The following is a 14,895-nucleotide window of genomic DNA, read 5'->3' as shown; positions in this document are numbered from 1 at the left end:
GCCTTTTCTGTTCCTGGTGATAAATTCTAATTGATGGTGCAAATAAGTTGTACTCAGATGGTAGCAATTTGGATCTTTTCGTATATCCACAAATGTATTTTAAAAAAGTGGTTGTGACTTCTAAGTTGAGTCAAGTTATCTAAAAATCACAATTGGAGTGGTTTGGTTTTTTTTCTTTTCTCATGTATGTTACTGCTGGGTAAAAGAGCAGAAGTTGATTTGGAAACTTGTAAGTTGAAGTTGGTTTGTTTGGGCTTTTTTTTTTTGAGGTCTTCAGTATTCTATTTTCTCCCACAGTACTTCCAAGCTGCAGGCTCAAAGGCACTATGGAATTACGTCCCCTATTAGTCTGGCTCCTCCTAAGGATATAGATTGCATTCATACTCAGAAGCTGATTGAAGCAATGAAGCCATTTGGTGTGTTTGAGGATGAGGAAGAACTGAATCACAGGTATAACAAGGCTAAAATTCTTTAACCTCTTGGGGGGGTTCCTGTTTTAAGGGAAACTTAACATGAGTTTTCTTTACAGGATGGTTGTTCTTCGTAAACTGAATAACTTGGCCAAAGAATGGATTTCAGAACTTGGTCAGAGCAAGGTAAGGACTTTTTATACGTTCAGCTGAAGCCTTTTTATTTCTTTTAAAAGCCATGCTATTAGGATTTATGCTGAAGTTCAACTTCTAACTTCTTAAGTATTGAGTAGAGCTGTAGAAACTGCCATTGAAATAAGGTATAAAAGATAATTCAGATCAAGATCCTGAAGTCTTTGAGGCACTAATTAAATCTGTGAAGTGGCTCTATCAGTTAATAAAGCCAAACCATCATATGGCGGGGTGAGATAGATGGCAAATGGGCACTAATCTTGCCCCAAGCTACCTACAGCACTCAGTCTAGGAATATTACACTAGACTTAGCTCTTAGGTGATGTTAATTTATGTGTATGCTGCAGGGAAGACGAATAATAGGTCTTAATTTGTGTAAATTAATGAAAGGACTGCTACATTACTTCTTATTTTGAGTTGCAGGCACTCACTTCAGAAAAACAGTATCTTAGAATAACAGTATATTAGACTAACAGTCTGTAACTGTGTATTCAACCGAAAGCTTAGTACAGGAGTGAGAAGACTGTGTTTTGGAGGCTGTTATAGTCTTTCTATGTAACTTGTATTCTAGTTAGACTTGCACATAGGTCAGTGTGTAACTCCAGAGTATGCTCATGTTCTCTTTTCTACCCACAGAATCTTCCCCCTTCAGCAATGGCAAATGTTGGTGGCAAAATATTTACATTTGGTTCTTACCGGCTTGGAGTACACACTAAAGGTACAATTTCCATTGCTTGCTCATATTTCTAATGTTTGAAAATGACTTCCAACAGTAACAGAAGAAATGGAATCTCTTCGTAGGTGCTGACATAGATGCAGTTTGTGTTGCTCCTAGACATGTGGAAAGATCGGACTTTTTTCAGTCATTCTTTGAAAAACTGAAACATCAGGAGGAAATAAAAAATCTGAGAGTGAGTAAATTCTCTACCTGATTGTCCAAATTCTACCACAAGAATATTCATGTTAAGGACTCATTGGTTGTGAATGACTTACAAGCCAAAATGAAAACCAAAATTGTTTCTGAGCACCTTCAAAAATACTGTTTTATGCAGTATGAAAATGCTGAAGTCACCCTTTTGATTCCTTTCCCCAATGACTGTATGTCACATAAGAATTTTTGTGGTACACTTCTCCCCCACCCATGATTTGGGAAGGTGTTAGCTGTATCAAAAAGCAAGGTTGTCCCTAAGAGCTTTGCTTAACTCTTAAATGTAGTAAAGAGCTTGGAAATAAGGTAATTATGTGCAAGAATAGGATGAGGCAGCCTGAAAAGTAGGGAAGTTGAATGTGATGTGGAAAGGTTTCTGTCAGTATGCTTTTCTGTCTGTACTTCAGGACCTCTAATTCATACTTCTCTGGCCACGTTCCTCTCTGACTACTCTGCCTGAGACTTTATGGAAGGGATGCACACAGTCAGCTTTGTGTAAAGTTATGGGAACTGTGCTGTGAACATAGAACTCTGCTTTGCGATTCACCCTCGGGTTCTTATGTTGTGTACCTTGCATGTAAAACTGAACTCCTGGGAAGCATTTCTCAGCCTACTCTTCCTCATGTAGACATTTTGAAAGACTTCATGTGCTTAGCAATAAGCCTTTGGTTTAGATACTTGAAAGCAGACTTGCAGCCTCACAGTTCTAACAAGAGGTCTACAACATTGAAAACTGTCCCATAAAGTAGCTGACAGCATCTCAAGTACATCAGAAAGTAAATACAGGAGACTAGCGCACACTGTCAAATGTGAACAAAAGATTTTTAGATTGCTCTTTCCCCATAGTAAGCTAGCTTACAGAAATCTTTTCTTTCTCACTACCAAGGTGAGTACATTATAACCATAGATACTCATGGCTTATTGTGCACTGTTCATTACAATACATGATCAGCCCCTGAATCTCTTGGCTCGTGAACTTTTTAAAGCTGATGTTGGTGCTGTGTTAATGCTATACTGCTTGCAGCTTGTTTTGTTTGGAAGCAACTCAGTCTTTATAGTGAGTAGTTCAGCAATGTAAATTCTGTATTTTACCATAATTTAGGAAAAATGTTAAAATAGCAAAAATATGTTTTCTTACAATTAACCACTCCTTCACAGGCAGTTGAAGATGCATATGTACCAGTTGTCAAATTTGAGTTTGATGGAATTGAGGTAAGAATTTCATGTGTGTTGTGACTTTTACGTGAGAATTCATTTTCTTGCTTTGGAATAGGATAACTTCCAGGGATCTGTGACTGCTATTTTACAAGATTATTTTGGTACCTTACAGTGTTTTTAGGAAAACAGTCGGTTAGTTGGGGCTGTTCAGCCTGGAGAAAAGAAGGCTGCGTGGAGACCTCAGAGCAGCCTTCCAGTATCTGAAGGGGGACTATAAGGATGCTGGGGAGGGACTCTTCATTAAGGGCTGTAGTGATAGGACAAGGGGTAACGGGTTCAAACTGAAACAGAGAAGTTTAGCTTGGATATAAGGAAGAAGTTCTTTACTGTGAGGGTGGTGAGGCACTGGAATGGGTTGCCCAGGGAAGTTATGAATGCTCCATCCCTGGCAGTGTTCAAGGCCAGGTTGGACAGAGCCTTGGGTGACATAGTTTAGTGTGAGGTGTCCCTGCCCATGGCAGAGGGGTTGGAACTGGATGATCTTAAGGTCCTTTCCAACCCTAACTATTCTATGATTCTATGAAACTGTAATTAAACAGCTTGACCACAACCTATCCCAGTAAAAAGACACTGCAGTAAAATGGAAGCTTGTAAGAAAACAAGCCCCTGGGAAACCTGGCAGGCATGAGAGCAACAGAGACATCTTTTCCTGGCCTTTATCGGATTCAGACATTCACAGAAGAATTTTGTCTCAGACTATACTAAAAAACCAGATACTTCAGGATCACAAGGGCTTATTACATGAGGAAAATGCATTCTCCTTCGCTGTAGTTGAGGCAATGTAGCTTTTGTTTTCATTCTATGATTATTTTTAAGTTCCCTTTAATAAAATTCAAAGTTTAGAGTAATCTTCTCAACTTGGGGGAAAAAAAAAAAAAGCCCTTTCCTTTCCTTAGCTTAAAAGGAAAGGGATGAGGCATAGGGGGCTTTGTAAATAAAATATGGAACTTCTAGCAATTCTGTTGGATTTTTTTGGCAAATAAATCTCCTGGGATATGTTTCTATAGTCACAGAATCCTAAATACAAGTGTTAGCCACTCTTTAGAGACTTGACTAACTGTCCCTCCCAGTAGCATGCTGTTTGCAAACAGTACAACATTCTAAGTCGTGGTTGGTGCTTTTTCCTCTTCAGATTGATCTGGTCTTTGCAAGATTGTCTATGGCAACTATTTCTGACAATCTTGATCTCGGAGATGACTCACGTCTGAAAAGCCTGGATATAAGATGTATACGTAGCTTGAACGGTAAGCATATTTAAACATCTTTAAAGTGTGATCAAAATTGGTATAGAATGCACATTACACAACCCAAGTTTCTGGACAAGAAATTGATCTCTGTGTATCTGAGGTGATGGCAAGAAGGCTTAAACTTAGGTATTTCATGGAGTTGTGTGTTTAGATAGTCATGTATTTCATGTTTCTTTGATCAGGGAGTGTGCATTGTTCCAGTTTGTCACAGAAAGTGCTTCAGAGGCATAGGTAGAGCACTTGATAGAGAACAGTGTGAGGTAGTTAATAAAAAAATAGATATTTAAAATACCTAAAGCCTACCTTGCTCACTGTTTAACACTTAAGCAGTGGCTTAATTGTTCCTGGCTGCCCGAAGAGTCCTAGCTTTTGGAATCCTATAAAAAGACCTTATCAAAAGTTGCTGGCTGCAGTGTAAACTATGAAAAAGCTGAGGGCACCAGCTACCTGAAGTGCTAATGGATGTGTAATCTATGATTCTTAATGTAATGCAAAGCAAGTAATGCAGGCTTGCTTTCATAATTTGAATGATAAACAGTAAGCTCTTGGTCCACTATAGCATAAAACTGACTGGTACCTGTTACTAGGACCTTTTGCATTTCAATTTTTCTTACAGGCTGCAGGGTTACTGATCAAATACTGCGTCTGGTGCCAAATCTAGAGAACTTCCGTCTCGCACTCCGTGCAATTAAACTGTGGGCAAAACGTGAGTAATGGGATTGTTCATGATCTTTAAACTTTCCAGAGGCACCTCATGCTGAGAAAATACAACTGTTAGAAGTACTTCAGCTTTGGATAGTTGCGTAGATGAGAGTTTTTAAACTAAAACTGTCATTTTTAGTTTAGATTAAAAGTCTGTTCATGTGGTCAATTTGGTGTGGATTTTAATGAGGGTAGAGTGGGGAGGAGAAGGGATTGACTACAAGACAAGGTGCTGTATTGCTGATCAGGAACCTGACTACAGATGATAAAAATGCCAAGCTTAAAATGTATGGAATATGATATGTAAGGAATAAGAAAATACTGTTTGTGCTAGAGCAAGGGCTAGAAGATTGGCAGAACGTTTTTGTCCGAAGGGAAGTTGGAATGAAGTAGTAGCTGTAATAGTGTGGGCAAATTTCAGAGTAGCAGCATTTTGGGAATTGCTGTGGTAATGATTATTTTTCTCATCACCACAAGGACCAACAGTTTTGGCCTCATTGCACTGCAGAAATAACTATCTGAGGCTGAAGCGTGTAAAGTATTCCACAGGTTGTGAAGTTGGTGCTGTAAATTTGAAGGAATATACTTGGGTATTAAAAGACTACATTTTAACAACAGTTTACCTATTCTAGGCCGTGGCATTTACTCAAATATGCTGGGATTTCTTGGTGGAGTTTCCTGGGCGATGCTAGTAGCAAGGACATGTCAGCTCTATCCAAATGCTTTGGCATCTACTCTCGTTAACAAGTTCTTCTTGGTTTTTTCAAAATGGTAAGGGCAGTTGTTTGTTTTAACTTGCAAAAAAAAAAGTAACATTTCCAGAGGTAGTTCTTCATACAAAGATTTACGTTGACAACATTCAGTCTTACCTTGAATTACATGGGAGACTTGAAAACAGACAGTTAGTAACTGGTTTTTTTTCATATAGGGAATGGCCAAATCCTGTATTGCTGAAACAACCTGAAGAGAGCAACCTTAATTTACCAGTATGGGACCCAAGGGTAAGTAGACATTGAATTCAGAAGCCTTTAAACTTTCTTCTAACCTAAACCAGTGCTAAACAGGCTTGGTTTAACATCATAGGTGAACCCAGCAGACCGGTATCATGTCATGCCTATCATCACTCCTGCCTATCCACAGCAGAACTCCACATACAATGTGTCTCCATCAACACGGGCGATAATGGTAGAGGAATTCAAACGTGGTAAAGTGTTTTTCCATGCTTATTAACTGGTTTGAAAGCACAATTCTTGCTATTTGAAGCTGTATTATGTGAATTAGTTATGTTCTGTGAGGTGTTCTGCCCTTTTAGGTAGAACAGGTCTCTGGGAATTATACCTGTTGCAGGCAATAAGGGAACACTTTCAAAGTGAACTGTTGTAGTAAACCTGCATGGTGTCAAGGGAGTTTGTTTTTTGATCTGTCAACTGATATTCAAAACCTTAATGTTAAGAAGTTTATATCATGCTCGGCTAGTCTAAAAACCAAAATGGTAATAATGTTTTCAACCTCAATCGTAGGTCTTGCAGTTACAAATGAGATTCTCCAAGGGAAATCAGACTGGTCAAAACTCTTTGAACCCCTGAACTTCTTTCAGAAGTACAAGTATGTATGAAATCTGTTGTCTGAACTTCAAATTATGTACTTACTGGTTGCATGGTGAGTTTTAACTTGGAATCTAAATAGAACATAGCATAATGTTTGTTTTTCAGGAACTGGAAGTAGTGTCATTTAAATTTTGGTAAGTAAGTATAAGGGATAATATAGGGAAGATAGAAAAACTGTATGTGTTATGCCACTTACACTTCTTATTAGGAAAAAAATCAACTATGATACTTGGAGTATAGCAGAATGCAATTCTAAAGGATGTAATCACTTAATGCTGTGCTGAATACAGGATATAATCTGTCTTGTCTGGAAGTTGTATTCTATTCATTTAAGACAGTTTATTTCACTTGAAGGAATATAAAGTCCTGAGCTAATATGTTAATTTTCCTTCTAGACATTACATTGTGCTGACTGCTAGTGCCTCTACGGAGGACCATCACTTAGAATGGTAAGTCTTGCTTTAAATGGGGTTCAATGCATAATTGAAACTCGGCTCAGTGTTGAACTTTATTCCTGTTACCTGTATTAACAAATGAAGTATAAAACTGAGCAACTAGGAATGGAATACAGCAGCAAGTTGAGTAGACAGTTGGCCAGCAAAAGTTAAAGCTTTTTTCTTCATGAAGGGAAGTAAACACAAATCCAAGTCATGATGAGAAGGAATAAGGAAGGTTTGTGTGTGTACGCCTGAAGGTTTGATGCTGTCTTACGTGGAGAAGCAGATGCAAGGAGTCTAAGGAGACTGCTTACCCAACACTACATCAGCTAGTAGGAAGATGTTCCTTGTTGCAGAGAGTGAAGCAAACAGATTAACCAATGTTATCAGATGTGTAATGGACACTGTAGAGCCTGATCCTCTATTGCATTTACAGAGCAGCAGTCTCCAGACTTTTTTGATTGCACACTTCTATCAGCAAAAACTTCTAAACATGAGCTTAAAATATATATATACTTATTTACAAGTTACATACACATAACTGAAGTTCTAATAATTTCTTCCTGTGTCAACTAGATCCTTTTGATTATTAAAGGAACTATATTTTTCAATTTGGGAAAAAAGTAAACTTTTTTTTAGCTGATCAGGAATTCTTCTGCAGGAAGAATTGCATCTTTACTTGGTTGTAATAGAACAGTTGAGCCTTCTCTGAATTGCTCTTATCCTTAATCTTTGGGGTAAAAAGGAGTTTTGCTGCACTTCAAAATGCAGCCAGAGGTGCTGGTACCTGCTTCTTGTTGATATTTTCATTATAGATTATAGGTTAAAATATTGTATCTGAACTGTTAAGAGTACAAGTTAAACTTATTTATTTCTGTCTTTGGAAATTCAAAGCTCACATGTCACTGAAAACACCTTAAACTGCAGTGTGTGCAATATAGAAATCCAGTATCTGCTCAGCTGAATGGAGCTTACTACTTATTGATTTATTAGCTTTTTGTATTAGCATTGTATTATAAAAAGGCATATAACTCTTGTGCTGGATACAGTTAAAAATGAGTAAGTATCTCTGGTTCTTCTTAGGATTGGCCTTGTTGAATCTAAAATTCGTGTCCTGGTTGGAAACTTGGAGAGGAATGAATTTATAAATATGGTACATGTGAAGCCACAATCTTTCCCTGGCAACCAAGAACTCTGTAAACAGTGAGTTTCACTACTTTTCTGAGATACAGTTTGGCCAATATATTACAACTTGTTCATATTCACCTCGGCTTATCTGTGAGATGTTCAGTGGAGTACCTATTTTGTAGGTATATGCTCTGACAGGCAAGGTTCTGAGCATGTAAGATTGTTTTAAAGAAGGGAGAACTTCAGAGAGAAGTACTCGGAGATCTTAAGTGTGAGCTGACTAACCTTGATTTGCAGTGTACAACTGAATTGTTTTGCTTAATCCCTTCTTGAGAGTAGATGCTAGCATCCAAATAAATGGTCTCTGTGCATAAGTGATACGATTTGTGAATCTGTCTCTTTAGGGGTGAACATGTGTCAATGTGGTTTCTTGGAATCGAATTTAAGAAAGTGGAAAATGCAGAAAGTATTAACGTTGATTTAACTCATGTTGTACAGTCATTCACAAGTACAGGTAAGCCTATATTTTGCTCTAGTCTTGTAGGGTTTCATGTTTTTGATTGCAGTGGAAATTGCTTCACAAAGTGAATTGTGCCTTCATTTGGTATTTGGTATTAGGTATTTCTATAGAGCAACACAGATTAGCTTTAAAGCAAGTTCACCTTGAAACAAAAGTGACTACTACAGTCATAGACTGTACACTATATCTGAAATAACAGTTCTGCAGATCATAGTGCAAGCACTCACAAAGGAACTTGAATTTATTTTGAAGCAACTGTTCATATTGGTGTGGATGTCTATATTTAGGCTTTTATTAAATTTCTGGGTCTTTTGTTGCATGACCTTAGTTTGATTCCCACTCTATGTTCATAGTCTGGCTTTCCCTTTACACTCATGATAGGTCTGTTTACACAAGCTTATCTAAATGTGACTGAATTCTGTAATAGCTGCTGTGCTCATATAGCATTTTCAAGCTGCATAAAGGGCTGTTTGCAGGTGGTTAAGAAAAACATGTTGAAATTGCAGTGATTCTGGTAAGTCAGAGGTCCCTAAAATCCAGTCTTACTTTCTGGGCAGATAGAATTTTAACATTAAACTACTGAGAAGTCATCTGATGTTACAGAACTGTTACAAAAAGAAAACCAACCCACAATAACCACTGTAAATATCGAATAAAGAATGAGTCTGAATCTGATCTCATCAGCTGTGCACAATTGGGTTGATTCAGAAAGTCCTCTAGATTTTTCTAGGTTTTCAACCAGAAAAACTAATCTCGTTTGGGTTAAAATCAGCTCAGATATGAGCTGTGTTATTAGCAAACCGCAGCTGTAGCTGAGCACATAACAGCTATTTAAGTTCAAATATACATTTATGTATCTGGTTTGTGCTGGATGCGAAATGGGCATCCTAGGCCACAGTAATCTTAGGAGTATTTGGGGTGCTTGGGTAGCATTTTGTGTTCAGTTAGGCTGGAAACTTCTTGTTCTCTGGGCTGGACAGATTAGAGGCTTGCTCTTCTTAAATATATGTAACTGACAAATACCTAATGCAGACATGCTCACTAACCTACAACACAATCCCATGTTAGTTTACAGGCAAGCTAGCAACCTCAATGTGCTAAAAGAAGGAATGAAGATTGAGGCAGCTCATGTGAAGAGGAAGCATCTCCACTATTTTTTGCCAGCTGAAGCCATTCAGAAAAAAAAGAAGGTATCATAAATATCTGGCTCTTTTGGCATTTTTCTTTTTTTTAATAATTACTTGAAGACTTCATTATTATTTTTTTAACTGTTGTTTCAGCAAAGTATGCCAGATATTGGTAAAAATGCGTGTGAGCGTCAGTGCAAGAGGGTATCTGCAGATGGAAACTGTTTGGGCAGTTCCAGAGACAAGGACTCCAGAACTCCATATCATTCCTCTGTATTACATGAGATAACTAAAGTGGACACCTTTACAACAGAGACAAAAAGGTTGGACCGTAACCTTTGAACTGGAAGAAGCTGCTTTTAACTGAGGGCGGAGGCAGGCTAAAGAAATCCTTGCAAGATTAGCGTACATAAACACATAGGAATGAAGAACTACTTGATACTAGAGAAATTATTTGGACTTGAATAGAAATTCTGTTAGGCTATTCAAGTGTGTAACTTGAAGCTGGAGTATTTTATGTGTAGGTAAATGTTCTTTCTTGAAACCAAAAAGGTATAATTAACGCGAAGCAGTATTAACTGCTAATGAAGTGCTGATCTTGATCGCAGAAACACTGGAGCTGCTGCTGACTTAGTGGAGTGGTGTAAGAACTTGGGCAATAAAAGTGACTGTCCCTTCCTGGGAAGTCTGTTCATAAGCTGCTTAATCACAGGAGGAATATATAACCTTGAGAGTAACAGCCCAACACTTCCAGATGTCTAATGTGTTCAGACAGTATGGTACTATAGGATTAACATGAAAAAAATCCAACCCAAAAAACAATTGGGTGCACATATGGGTAGAGCAGATCCATTCGTTAAAAGCAGCACAGGTGCTTGATATACTAAGCTGGAAAACAGTACCAGTACGTAGAGACTCACTAAAGAAAATGCTTAAGTTTAAATTCAAGGTCTAAAGTCCAGCAAAACAGGGGAAGTTCAGATTAGACAGAAGGAAGAAGTTTTTTACTGTGAGGGTGGTGAGCCACTGGAACAGATTGCCCAAAGAAAATGCTCCATCCTTGACAGTGAAAGGTATACCTGCCCATGGCAGAGAGTTGGAACTGGATGATCTGAAAGTCCTTTCCAACCCAAACCGTTCTGTTATTCTGTGAAAATGAAGATCTCGTACTAGTTTGCCTCTGATTTTGTGTTGTTTAGTAGAGCTGTGACAATGGGCTAAGAAAGTAAATGTTTGCCTTGCATGAATGTTCTGGAAATATAAAATACTATATATTTTGTAACTCTAGTGCATTTTATAACTGGTGCCTGACTTTTACAGAGCTGCTGTGTATCAGAGATCCAATACCACTAACAACAGAGAGAAGATACCTCTTGGAGCTGTGCCATCAGCATCTATGAGATTCTCTATGCCTATTACTAATTCAAGTATGTGTTGAAGTAGTGGGTGGAATACAGTCTTTAATTTCATGGCTGAACTCTAAAACCTTGTTACCTCCTGCAGAAATGGAGGCTATACTTGGAAGAACAACATCAGTACCTCTAACTGGTTGCATCATTTCGGAACATAACACAGTTTCTAAAGTAGGACCACATTTTGGCCAAGGGCAGCATGAATTAACTGGGACTCCAGTTACAGACCCAAAGAATACTGCCTCTAAACGACCTTATTCACCCACCTCAACTGGAGATGAACGCCCCAAAAAAATAACAGATGGAGAAAAGGTGAGGAAGAGGGGCTGGGTCAGGGAGGTTTGAAGTAGTATTAGTTATTGATGTAGAATGAATGAAGTCGCTGAGAAGAAATGCATATATACATTCCCAGCAGATTCAGGCATCTAAATTTTAAGTATAATAATAGTTTCACTAGGATATAGATAAGAGAAATTGTCTTGAATATAATTTGAGCAATTGAAACAAGACTGCTTCTTGACTGGTAGCAGGGTCTCTAAATGCGACTGCACTTATATATTACTGCACTGACCTGAACTGCCTCATTTGGAAGCAGTTTTTAAAACAATTCAGAAAAAAACTGTCTCAAAATGAAGAGTATATGAATGTATAATTGTAAAAATATTAGCTAATCTTGTTCTGGCAGATGATGTGTGAATGCATATTGGTAGTTCTGCTGCTTTAGAAATCAGCAGCCTCCCCGTAGGTCATCCACTGCTGAAATGACAGTGTGGAGCTGCTTGTTAAACATAAATCTAAAGCTTCCACAAGAACAAGGTTTAATGTTTTATTGCTATATATAAATCTCCTTAAATACCTTGACCTCTCTTTGAGTCAAAGAACAACTAGAGAAACCTCAATTTGGATACTTGTAAAGAACCAAGGTTTGGGTAGTAAGACATTTGAAAGGCTTGAGAGTCCTGTATGATAATGGTAGCCTTGTCTAAATGTTGTTTTAAGAATGGCCACTGATACGTTTGTTGTGTTGACTGAAGCTGTACCCAAATATGAAGGGTAATTTCAGTATAGCACTTATTTTGAATCCATGTTTTCTGTTCTTCTAGCGAACTGGACAGGACTCAGCATTCAAAGATTGTGGCAACCCAGAAGATGTCATGAGAGCTACAGGAAATGTAATTTTCAAATGTTTTTTACTCGAACTGAAAAGCTGAATGGGCTGTTCTAGTGCCTGAACTACCTCACATAAATACTTTACACATTTACTGATGTGAACAAAAATGTGCTTTTTAATGTAACTCTCTTCAGTTTTCATTTTGCAAGAATTACACCTAGATGACCTATCTTTTTAAATACTACTACTAGATTTGGTAGTATCTAGCTTCTTGCCATGCTTGAAATCACATATTTTTCAAGCCACTTGATTCACTAATGTAAACTACAGCTATTGAAAGACTAAAGCATTTGGCCCCTCAGAGGGAGGATAAAGAGCTTTAGTATAGCTTGCTACTGAAGCGTAAACTCTTGAGGGCACACCCTCAAATCAAAATGTGATGTTGTTGGTAGAGTGAAGGTTGAAATAGCTGAAACACTAGATTTGTGTTTATAGGGCTTAAAATACTGCCTAATAAATCCCTTCTGGCTTTTTTCTAGGACTTGTTTGGAGGAAAAGCCATGCTTGCTCCAGTCATCAAGACAACAAGATCACAGGTATTATATATTGTGTCTACGTATTCATAGGTAAATCAAAAGTAGAATTTTCTTTTTTCATGTAAAGACTTAAATGCCATTAATCCCTGTAAACTTGGGGGTCCAAAGTAGTTGGTAAGCTTTTGCCTGTCATGCTTCCACCAAACTGAATAGCTGAACAATGACCTTCCAGGTATACTCACAAAAGTGAAGCCAAAGCTTCCAAGTTGTTGAACTCTGAAAACCACATTTCCTTGCTCTCAAACACTGGCACAGTTTATTTCCTCATTTCCTTTTTTCACAAGCAAAAAGGTCTGTACTCCTTGCAGGTCTTCCATAAGGAGCTCTTATTATCTAAATTATTGTGTACTGATTTCTGAGACAAGACTTGGAAGCTTTGAAGCTTATAAGTGGTCAGCAGAGACAGTCCTGATCCGTGGCTCTGAGAAGAGTGGTGGCTTCCTGTTACGCTCTTATGCAATTTGCAGCTTATTTCCCCTCCTTGGGAATATAATTATCTCAGTTGATGCCAGGAAAGAAATGTGCAGAGGGGAAAATGCTTTTCCTCTGTAAACTGGTGTTAACAAGTGGTGTGGTAAACAAAAAAAGCCTTGTAGAAATATTTGGGTTTGGGCCATAGTGTTTTGGTACATAAAGAATGTTGTATTCAGCTAGGAAAGGGTTTATCTGCTGCTACTTCTGAATTAATGAATTCAAAACTTCCTTTTTTTTCTTTCTTTTTCTGTTTTTGTGGCATCTTTTTGTGTGTTTTAGAGGCTTTCCAGTAAAGAACTACCAGATTCTTCATCTCCTGTTCCAACAAATAGCATTCGTATTATTAAAAGATCCATCAAACTTACCCTTAATGGGTAACCGGTTTCTCTTCGGGTAAAGATGGAAAGCACTTTAGAGATCCGTATTATCAACATGTATTGTAGTTACAAACAAGAATATGGAAGGTCACTCTTGCCATACTGCAACTGGCCAGTTAAAATCATGGTCTTGTTTTATAGCATTGTTCAATGCTTGGACCTACTCTTTGCACATTCGTGTAACAGTTTATACTTACTAGCCTTTTTAAAAGTCTTAATTGTCACTAGCTGAAACAGCTTTGGAAAAAGCCACAAAAGGTGACCTGTCCTGTGACTTGGAATTCAGAATATATGTAAGCAGGATTGGTTAACTAGTCACTGCAACCACCTTCTGATTTCAAGTGTGTATGAACGTGTTTGTATTTGTTTTGTGCTTTCCTAGTTCATGTGCATCTATTGTTCTTATCTTAAATTATTTTCCCATTTGGCACATCCACTCCTGCGCATCTGTCACAATGGTGCTCAGCTTCCTCAGGTAGTAGCTTTCCACTGTCTAGCACAGCCATGCACTACACAAGTATTGCCTCCCATGGAGGCCCATAAATAACTCAAATACTGGAGGAAATGCAGCAGATGATGGTACCCAGGTCTAGAGATGATGGATGTCTCAAGCCATGGTATCTGATTTTTGTCTTTAAGACTGCTCCAGCATGAAACTTGATGGGCTCTTTTATTGTCAGTGGGTAGTAAAGTTGGAACACACAGCTGAAGATGCACAGGTGAGGCTGTTGTGACACTACTACCTACCTGCAAGCTGCAGTCTTGAAAGCACATGGCATGCAGAAAGTGGCTTCAGATAAACCCTAAAAGCTGTTCTGAATGGGTACATGAAAACTTGTAGTAGTCTGGTTCGGTAAACTGCTAACACTGCTTACCCAGTTAGTGCATCAGGGTTTTTGAGGGGTGGGGAGGAATTCTGATCATAAGAAACAAATGTTACGCTATCTGTCTCTTGCAAGTTCTTTGTAATTTGGTGGTTTTGTAGATGAAGTTGTATGCTTTTTCCAGAGTATTTTTGTATGTGCTGTAAAATAATATCTTTCAAAGAGAAATTTAAAATCTTCAGCCTCTTTTTTTTTTTTTTTTTTTTTTCAATGTAGATGGGATCTGCTTAAAAAACCCAAGCAACTCAACCAAGTGTGAGGCCTGTGTAAGGGGGAGCAGTGCCGTAAAAAATACATTCCACAAAATGATAATGTCATGCTAAAGTAAATGAGGAGACCAGGAACACTGCTTCCCTGCTTCTAGGATTTCCAGGTTTTGAATTCTTGCCCTCTGAGTAGTGCAGTTTGAGAACTGCCTTGACAGCTGAGGTCCCAGTTAGCTCTGTGGGCAACAGAAAATGAGTTGCTTGGCTGAAAGAGTAGTTCTGAGCTCTAATCATCTTAAACATCCACCAAAAAGCCCTA

The 14,895-nt window shown here is 38.2% G+C and overlaps 1 protein-coding gene across 1 annotated transcript; it reads left to right on the top strand.

Annotated features, from left to right (window-relative positions):
* Positions 1-285: 285 nt before the first annotated feature.
* On the top strand, positions 286-13,487 carry PAPOLG (poly(A) polymerase gamma; the record flags this gene model as incomplete). The annotated part of the gene is made up of 20 exons (XM_080615974.1): positions 286-450; positions 530-596; positions 1,239-1,320; positions 1,404-1,513; positions 2,689-2,742; positions 3,881-3,992; positions 4,612-4,701; positions 5,330-5,468; positions 5,626-5,698; positions 5,781-5,901; positions 6,218-6,302; positions 6,700-6,753; positions 7,825-7,944; positions 8,274-8,383; positions 9,458-9,579; positions 9,670-9,847; positions 11,020-11,240; positions 12,032-12,100; positions 12,579-12,635; positions 13,389-13,487. Exons 1-20 carry the CDS (start codon positions 404-406, stop codon positions 13,485-13,487), a joined length of 2,010 nt encoding a protein of 669 aa, XP_080472100.1. The 5' UTR covers positions 286-403.
* Positions 13,488-14,895: the final 1,408 nt, after the last annotated feature.

Source organism: Psittacula echo (genome assembly GCF_963264785.1).
Source record: "Psittacula echo genome assembly, chromosome: 4".
Lineage (NCBI taxonomy): Eukaryota > Metazoa > Chordata > Aves > Psittaciformes > Psittacidae > Psittacula > Psittacula echo.
This window is presented reverse-complemented; position numbering and strand designations above follow the sequence as displayed.